The sequence below is a fragment of the Populus alba genome, chromosome 6 (assembly GCF_005239225.2).
Source record: "Populus alba chromosome 6, ASM523922v2, whole genome shotgun sequence".
NCBI classification, from domain to species: Eukaryota; Viridiplantae; Streptophyta; class Magnoliopsida; order Malpighiales; family Salicaceae; genus Populus; species Populus alba.
In genome coordinates, this window is record NC_133289.1 from 4892143 (window position 1) to 4901784 (window position 9642).

General features: G+C 36.8%; 2 protein-coding genes across 2 annotated transcripts; one reads left to right on the forward strand and one right to left on the reverse strand.

Moving 5' to 3' along the window:
• Positions 1-1140: 1140 nt before the first annotated feature.
• Positions 1141-5076, forward strand: LOC118032633 (cuscuta receptor 1). The gene is made up of 8 exons (XM_035037397.2): positions 1141-1638; positions 1723-1878; positions 1986-2060; positions 2148-2306; positions 2405-2479; positions 2628-2789; positions 2914-3063; positions 3143-5076. Exons 1-8 carry the CDS (start codon positions 1275-1277, stop codon positions 4930-4932), a joined length of 2931 nt encoding a protein of 976 aa, XP_034893288.1. The 5' UTR covers positions 1141-1274; the 3' UTR covers positions 4933-5076.
• Positions 5077-6387: 1311 nt separating this feature from the next.
• LOC118032634 (uncharacterized) lies at positions 6388-7415 on the reverse strand. The gene has a single exon (XM_035037401.2). It carries the CDS (start codon positions 7319-7321, stop codon positions 6557-6559), a length of 765 nt encoding a protein of 254 aa, XP_034893292.1. The 5' UTR covers positions 7322-7415; the 3' UTR covers positions 6388-6556.
• Positions 7416-9642: the final 2227 nt, after the last annotated feature.

The window sequence follows — 9642 nt, forward strand, 5'->3', positions numbered from 1 at the left end:
TTTTTGATATTTTTTGAGCTGGGTTGGACCCAGCAGCCCTAACTGGGTCACTGGCCCAAGCCAGTGACCCGGAACATTTGCATCTCATTGTTCAGGTGAATTATAATTCACTTGAACAGTGAAAATGGAAAAAATGAAATTTGCATGCACAGCGACGAAGAGAACAAACCTGGTGGCGGAAACGATGTCGAAGACGATGGTAACGGCTTACACTCACAGTGATGCTGGTGGCGGTGGAGTGGAAGCCGACGATGGCTCACGGTGGTTATGACGGTGGCGGGCAGTGTTTTCTGCAGTTTTTCTTCTTCTTCCCCGTATTTCGGTTATGCTGTCTTCTTACTCTGTTTTTTTTTGTTCCCTCCTGTCAACGGTGTTCCTGCCTCTCTGCAGTTCTAGCGGTGGTGATGGAGAATAGCAGTGGCTGCTGGACGAAGAAGATGATGAGTTGACGATGGCATGGGCAGTGCTGGTGCGGATCTCTCCCCTTTTTTTCTCCCTCTGTCGTTCCCCTCCGGTTTTTTTCCTGTGCTGATCTCTGTTTCGTCTTTTCTTTTTTTTTTCTTTGCTTTTTCGTTTCTTATGCTCACCCTCTCCTCTGTTTCCGTCTCCAGAGGATAAAACTATAATTAATTTTTCATGTTCGATGAACAATAGAAAAAGCTGTTTTTTTTGTTAAGTGTTAAAATCTTGCCCCTTTTGTTTCAATTTTTGTAATTAATTGATGAAATTAAATTATATTGTGAAATATCAAATATCAATTTAATAATGAGATGATTTTTTATATCATGAATACATCATAACTTGGAAAAACAATAAAATACCGTTTTGTTTTACTATTTCTTTCAAGAAATATTACCCATGATGCTATATACAACAGAGAACTTTCTAGAATTTATTTTTTATTTAACTATGTACAGTGCAGTTGAGGCACGCACCACAGTAAATGCAGCAGTAACAGGGCATATATCTAATTTTTCCTCTTTTTCTTAAAGAAAACGCGTGCCAAGTCTGAAACCAATAAATGAGAAGTCAAACAAAGTAGATCTTATGCGTACGTACTTGAAAGTAAAAATAAAAAATAAACAATAAAAAGAAAATCTGTTGAACATTACGCGGAGTGATTCTCGTTAATTTCTCTACACCGTGGTCTTGTAAAAACGTAAGCTTTGCGCTATCCTATCCTATAAGAGAACCTCTGACAGTTACTTTCTATGGCGACAGAGGTGTATTTTGTATTTTTTTTCTGAGAATTTACTAATAGCAAAGTTCTTCAAATGGAGTTGAACAGGCTGTGTTTAGTAGTGATAATGATTATAAATGTGGTGGTTTTAATACAAGGGTGGCGGTGCCATGGTTGCTTGGAGGAAGAAAGAGTTGCTCTCTTGCAAATCAAAGATGCCTTTGGTTACCCAAATGGCGGATTCCTGCTCTCCTGGGGAAGAGATGCTAACTGCTGCGAATGGAAACAAGTCCACTGCAACTCCAGCACACTTCGAGTTGTCGAAATAGACCTTTCTTTCTCAAGGGGTTGGGAGCTGGGAGACGGGCTCCTGAATGCGTCTTTGTTTCTTCCATTCCCAGAGCTGAACGCTCTTTACTTGTATGGAAATCGTATTGCGGGATGTGTTGAGAATGAAGGTTTGCCTCTTAGCTGCAATTTTAGAAATTGATACAAGTTTTATAACTTTAATGCTTAAACGCTAACCATGCACTCTCATGCAGGTTTTGAAAGACTATCAGTCCTTGGCAATTTGGAGATACTCCAGTTAGGGCAAAACAAATTCAACAGCAGCATCTTTTCATCCTTAGGTGGTCTTTCATCTTTGAAATATTTATCTCTACACAATAATGAAATCGAAGGAACAATTAGCGTGGAAGGTGAGCCTGGCTCTTCTCATCTCAGTTTTTAAACTAATTGTCTCAAACACAATCATGATTCCAAAGCAATTATATATAGCATTAATTTATGTTCTACGTATTGCCAGGATTGAATAATCTGACAAACTTAAGGAATCTGCGTATTGCGAGCAATCACATTGAAGGGTTTAAATCCCTTCATGGTACGAAAGATTTTTGAGTTATGCATTATCTTTTCACAGTTTCGCTATTTTTACATCAAACCTTGTACAATTATTAATTTCTTACAGGTGGTGAGGATGAAGTGCTGAAACTGAGCAATTTGGAGTATCTTGATTTGGGAGGTAATCGCTTTGATAACAGTATCTTATCATCCTTCAAGGGTCTTTCATCTCTCAAGAATCTCGATCTGGCAAAGAACCATCTGAAAGGAACATTCAATATGAAAGGTTTAGAAACCAATTATTGCCCACACGTTATTCCATTTCAAAAAATGAGTTCCAAGGCTTTGCTGTGACCTAATCAGTTCTATTTTCCTGCAACCTAGAATTGGAAGCTTTGAGCAACTTGAGGAAGCTGTATCTCAGCGGAAATGAGATTGACGAGTTTGTGTTCTCAGAAGGTAGTACTTAAATATTCCACATGAACGATGGTGGCTTCACGGATCGATCGACCCACCTAACTTTTTACCCAAGATTCCATGCAGTAAGGACGATTTTGATTTGCTCGTAAGGTGTGAAACTTGTTTTGTTTCTTCTTCTCTCTTGCAGGTATTAGAGGTTTCAGAAATCTAAGCAGAGTTTGTTTACTTAATATCACCGCAAATGGAAGAAGAATTTCACTTCCATTACTGCAATCATTGGCAAAACTCCCAAACCTCAAGACACTTGATCTGGGGAACAATAATTTCGAAGGAACAATATTAGCTCAAGGTGAGTTGCAATATGTACTGATGTCTAATTTGGCTATAGAGACTTGAGCTTCTCCTAATTGGTATCCCTTACTTTATCCTCTTCAAAAATACTAATCATTTCTTGTCGGTTTGTTTTATCGTAGCCTTGCCTTCTCTCAAGAATTTGCAAAAGTTGGATTTGAGTTCCTCTACTCTCAATAATACCTTTCTGCAAACAATAGGAAGGATTACCACTCTGAAGAGTTTAAAGTTGAATGGTTGTAGACTCAGTGGCAACATACCTATAGCCGAGGGTAAGTCTGATGGTCCTTTCTGATCTCTCTCTCTCTCTTTTTTCTCAGGTTAAATATTTTGTAAATTGATAATTCTCAGGTCTATGCGAGTTAAAGTATCTTCAAAGTCTTGATATCAGCAATAATACTCTCAGCGGTGTCTTGCCTAATTGTTTGGCAAATTTGACAGCCCTGAAACAAATAGATCTCTCTTCCAATCACTTTGTGGGAGATATTTCCTCGTCTCCTCTTACAACTCTGACATCCATCCAAGAATTAAGACTTTCGGACAATCGCTTTCAAATCCCCATCTCATTGAGGTCATTTTTCAACCATTCGGAACTCAAATTCTTCTTTGGTTATAATAATGAAATCTGTGCAGAGCTAGAGGAGCACAATTTGATCCCAAAGTTCCAACTAGAGAGACTTCATTTATCTGGTCAAGCATATGGTGGAGCATTGCCCTTTCCCAAATTCCTCTTCTATCAACACAACTTGCGGGAAATTTATTTTTCTAACATGAAAATGAGGGGAGGGGTTCCAAATTGGTTGCTAGAGAACAACACAAACCTACAAGAACTTTTCCTGGTCAACAATTCTCTTTCAGGACCTTTCCAGTTGCCGATTCATCCCCATGTGAGTTTGTCACAATTAGATATTTCTGACAATCACTTGGACAGCCACATCCCAACAGAAATTGGAGCATATTTCCCAAGTTTGACATTTTTATCCATGTCTAAAAACCACTTCAACGGTAGCATTCCCTCTTCGTTTGGCAGTATGTCTTCTCTTCAAGTTTTGGATCTCTCAGGAAACAACATCTCCGGAAAGCTGCCATCTTGTTTTAGCTCTTTGCCACTAGTTCATGTTTATTTGTCACAAAATAAATTACAGGGGTCTTTGGAGGATGCATTTCATAACTCCTTCGAGCTAATTACATTGGATCTTAGCCATAATCAATTGACTGGCAACATTTCGGAATGGATTGGTGAGTTTTCCCACATGAGCTTTCTTCTCTTGGGTTATAATAACCTTGAAGGCAGAATACCCATCCAGTTGTGCCAGTTGGACAAATTGAGTTTCATTGATCTTTCTCATAATAAGTTTTCTGGTCATATCCTCCCTTGTATAAGATTTAGAAGCAGTATTTGGTACAGCTATCTTAAAATATATCCTGATAGGTATTTGATTCGAGAGCCTTTAGAGATTACAACAAAGAGTGTATCCTATTCTTACCCGATAAGCATTTTGTACATCATGTCTGGAATGGATCTCTCTTGCAACAATTTGACAGGTGAGATTCCTCCGGAAATTGGAAACCTTAATCATATCCATGTACTGAACCTGTCAAATAATTTTTTGATAGGTCCTATCCCACAAACTTTTTCAAATTTGAGTGAAGTTGAGAGCTTGGATCTTTCCAATAACAGCTTGACTGGGGCTATCCCTCCTGGACTTGTACAATTGCATTCTCTGGAAGTTTTTAGTGTAGCCCACAATAACCTATCTGGTAGAACACCTGATATGGTTCCACAATTTTCAACATTCAACAAGAGTAGCTATGAGGGAAATCCTCTCCTTTGTGGACCACCACTCTCAAGAAATTGCACCCCAGAAGAAGAAGCGTTGCCATTACCGATAAGGACTTCAACGGATGATATAGAAGAAAGTGGCTTCATGGATGCTGATGTTTTCTATGTGAGCTTTGTTGTGACATACATCGTGATGCTGTTGGTAACAGCTGCAATTTTGTACATAAACCCCAACTGGAGACGAGCATGGTTTTATTTCTTTAAACAAAGCATCAATAATTGCTCCTACTTTTTTGTGGACAATCTTCATATGCCATCCTGGTTAGAGGTCCGAAACCTTTTGTGTACATATTTTTAGCATGTGTGGTGTTTCTACTTTTCAAATTCAAGATTGAATTCAATCTTATCGTATCAGTACAAGTTATGTCTGAAAACTTGTGTTGTGCTCTTTATACAAGTGTTTCCTTTTCCTTGGATGGACAAAGCAAATTTGTGATGACGAAATCATTTCTTTTCAGCAACCAATAAGTTCCTCTATCGATATGCTTTCCGTCTACGATAGGATTGGATTTGATAGAAGCTCTAAATTTACACCCAAGGCGCCGCGCCCAACTTGGTCATTGTAACTGATTTGAAGTAGTAGAGTTTAGAATCAGGTAAGAAAAGGTCTTTAACACCAAATGGGACAAGACACCATTGATTCTTTGATGAGATGCAGCTTGAATATTGTAGGCCAGAGTAGCAGTTAGAAGCTCTGTTGAGCTATATGGAAGGCGAGAAATTAGTTTGTTTTCAACAAGAGGAACTTGTAGCCAGAAAAGGCAGCAGCCCAAGCAGAGTAAATACAGAGCTTCTCCGATTCTGACCCTGAACCAAGGCCTCCAACTATGGCAGCTCATCAGATACAGAGCAGATGGGTCCTTCCTCAAAAAAGCTAGATTAAGATCAATTTCGATGCATCATTTACATATGCAAATAGTTGGCTGGTATAGGGACCATTTGTAGTATTCAAATGGCTAAAGTTTCCTCAGCCGCAGTTGCAGAAGAAGTGACAGTTTTGTTTGATTCTCATACAATCTTGATTGCGTAGCGACAAAGTCTGGAGTAAACGATGCTAAGCTTTTTCAAGACTAGTTGACGAGCTTTGAAATTGTTAGAGAACAGTTTGACATGAGAGTCATGATCTCCTGCAAAACAAATCCTATGCATAATGTAGGGGATCATCAAGCAAAGATGTAAAAGTGATCGAGTTTAATTAAGAGAAGGCTAAGAGATGATCTTGGATTCGGGCATAGCTTGTCCTAGGCCAATCAGAAAAAAAGCTAAGAGTTGGCCTTGGGTTTGGGTACGCTTCGTCCTAGCTCTACCAGGAGGAAAGACCAACTTTGGATTTCCTCAGACATTAAACCATGCCTCGTGGAGCATGCTTAGAAGTGAGGAGACCTCAATGCCGTATCTTTAACCCACCACCTGGGCTGTGAAATGTACAAGGACTGTTTTGTCTAGACCCGTCACTCACAGATTTAAAAAACAGAGCTCTAAAAAAGAAAAAAGAAAAAAACAGAGCTCTCATGCATAATTTTGTTCATTGTTGGGTTTGAAAAATAGCTAGAACTGCTGGTAGAGCAATTGATTGGGTGGCCAAACTGACCAGAATAGGACAATATCCTCGTCACTGGGTCCATGAATCTCTAACCTATCTAAACTTTTGTCCTTCAACTTAAATATTTCAGCTCCAACGCAAAAAATAGACAAGCAGGATTAGAGCTGAAGAATGACTTGGTGGAAGCAACTGTGCCAAATGAATACCAAATTATTGAAAAAAACCGAAGAATGCCATACTATGTTTTGATGTCTGAAGGTAAACCTCCAAATCACGCTGAAAAAGAGATGCAAGTAAAAGCACATAAACATACAAGAGTTTGTTTCCACATTGGGAACAAAAAAAAAAAGGAAGACACACCAAGAAAACAATCATTCGATTAAGTGGGTTTCATGTCTTGAAATAGTGCAGACCAAAGTGACTGATCGTCAAAATCACCGTTCAGTTCTCTTCTTTCCTTGCTGTAATCACAATGAACTTTTGGGCTTATGGATCTTGCATCCAAGGGGCTACGTACTTGCGGGCTCCTATTAGTCATCATCAAACTTTGTGGCACCCTTCCATCTGGAGTCCCATATAATTTTGGGCTCCTGTAAGCAAACACCAATCTCTCCTGCACTTTCCCATCCAGAGGACCAGACAGCTTCAAGCATCTATTGGCATGCACCAAATTCTCTTGCATCCTAGTATCCAAAGGACCAGATTTTGCTTGTCTCCTGATTTTGAGTATTTGAGGCTGCTCTACTTTGATCAACTCCTTCTCACTCCTGTACTTCCTTGTCAATGCTCCTCTTCTCCACTGTCCTTGATATCTAGCTAGCTCTGGCTCTAGTTCAGTCTTAAATGCTGCAGAATCCCGATGAAAAACCAACTTATTGATACACTTCTGGATGCTCTTCTTGGTCTTGTTGATTGCCATAATGAACTTAGAGAGGCCATGTGGACCTCCCGCAACATCCTTCCTGGCAAGCTTGAGTATTTCTAGCCTGTGCTTGGCTACTGAAATACCCATACTTTGAAGAAACTCATGGTTCAAGTACGTCAAGTCCTCTTCTTGGAGCTCATTACGAGCAAAGGCAAGACCATACTCATAGATCAGTGAGGGCTCGAGGCTGCTTTTTGACAACCAAGAGAACCAGTCCATAGCCGAAGATAACAAAGTTTTGGCTGTGTTACATGATGCAAAAATGTAAGGTGTTGTGGTGCTATATGAGATATGCCTGCATGTGAAGAGTGGTCCTTGAGATACACATATATAAACAGATAAGAAGGCCAAGTAAATGAATCGGGTTAGTGGGGATGGAAAAGTGTTGTCTTTTTATGAAATTTGTATGGCAGTTGAAATTGACAATGACAGTAATGTGGAGGTTGAGCTTCGTCAAAAAAATCAGCCTTAATTTGTGTCTCAATAATTAGTGGTTAAGAACATCATTAATTTTGGGATGCCCTCTAGGAACAGGCAGCGGACATGAACTTTGAAACCCTCTAGAATGTCAATTGCCATGGCCAAAAACACTTGAAAGCTTACCTATCAAGAAAAATGGTAATTATACCAGAATCCTCCGTTCAAGAATACAATATTTTACCTGTAATCCTAACAAGAAAAATGGTTCATAAATTTGCCCTTACCTATCAGCAACTAGATTTGCAGACTTCCAGTGGTTACCTAATCCGATTGCTCTGTCCTTGCTTAATAATTTAAGACCAAGTCATGGAAAAACAAAAATTTCTAAGCTGCTCTAGTTTTATGTTTAAAGGAAGGCGCTTTCTGGAAACACGGCTCAAGCGAAATTTAAAAAAAATAATAATATTTGAAATTATTTTTTTATATTTTTAAATTATTTTTGATAGACTAATGTTATGAAAAAAAATATTATTTTAATATATTTTTGAGTGAAAAATATCTTGAATATTATATTTTCAAATATTCCTGAAGCAAATTATTTTTTTTTAGTTGAACTAAAATATGAAAAAGAAAAACATTTTTCTTCAAACAAATTATGCAGCATTAAATTTAATTTTAATTTCATTAATATAATCATTAACGTACAATACAAACTAATTGATGGAGAATTAAATGAAAACCAGTTAGTACTTACTACCATCATTGATGAAATTTGTCGGAAACCTACTCAAACTCAAGTTTAATTCAAACCTAATGCATTAAAACTTAGGACCATTGAATTAGCACCAAATCTACCAACCAGGGTCTCGGCTACAGTTACAATGAGACAGAAGACAGATGAACACTAAATACAGGGCTTTAAGATCATGAGGGCCCAAAATTAAGAGGGGTGCATGTTGATTAAATTAGACTAGTTTACTTTCCCGCGCTTTACCGAAAGCAGAATTATTTTTTAAAAAAAAAAAAAAAAAAACTAAGAGTGTTGAGATTTTTTTTTTTTTTACAATACTATTAAACTTGGAAAAAAAGATAAATTTTAAAATTCCTTGACTTGAATCTTTGCATAAGGCGAGTTTCCAATAAAAGTATATAATAGCTAACTGATCAATATTAATTGATTTATTTAATAAATTCAAAGAAAACCTAAATTTTATTTAAAAAAAAAACTTATATTTAATGATGAAATCAAGAAAAAAAAATAAGATAAAAAATAAAAGAGGATGTTGAGTTACATAAACTTTTCAAACTTATAACTCAGGTTATTAGACTAGAAATATCATTCATGAAAAAATAATGAAACTCAATCCCTAAAAAATCTAACATCGAATGATGAATTATCATTATTATTGTTGTTATTATCATCTTTATTATTATCATTGCTACTATTATTACTATAATTATAGTTATCCCTATTATTATTAATAAGTAATACCATCATCATCATTATCATCATTGTTATTATTATTAGTATTAGTATTAGTATTAGTATCATAATCACTATCACTAACATTATTATTATTATCATCGTTGTTATTATTGTTGTTATTGTTATTATAATAACAAACTACTTTATTATTCATATGTCATGTTACTCCCGAATCCATTAAACAAATCTCTGTGAGCTTATTTTTGTTTATAGAGATTATTACTGCTTTGCTATATAAAATTTCCCCATCATTCAAAGTGTTTGCAACACATTCATAAGGTTTTGATGACTTTAAGGTATTCTTTATACATTTTACACACCAAGAGTGCATTTTTTTCCATGGTTGTAGCATTTCATGGTATTCTTACTTCTTGGTTTGGAATTTCCTTGTCTTTGACTCCTATTGGAACCACACTTCATTGATCTTTCTTTTGACATCAATAATGCCTTTATTTTTTTTTGAAGTATTAATTCTATCTCATTTGTTCTTACACCTATTTTTTTCTTCAAAGATAATTGTAACATCATCAAAGACTAGATAGTCATGAGATGTTATTGGTCAAGTTGATAATGAATTAATCATACGAATCAAAAGGACTTTGAAGTAGAAGCTCTGCATGTTCTTATATGTTGA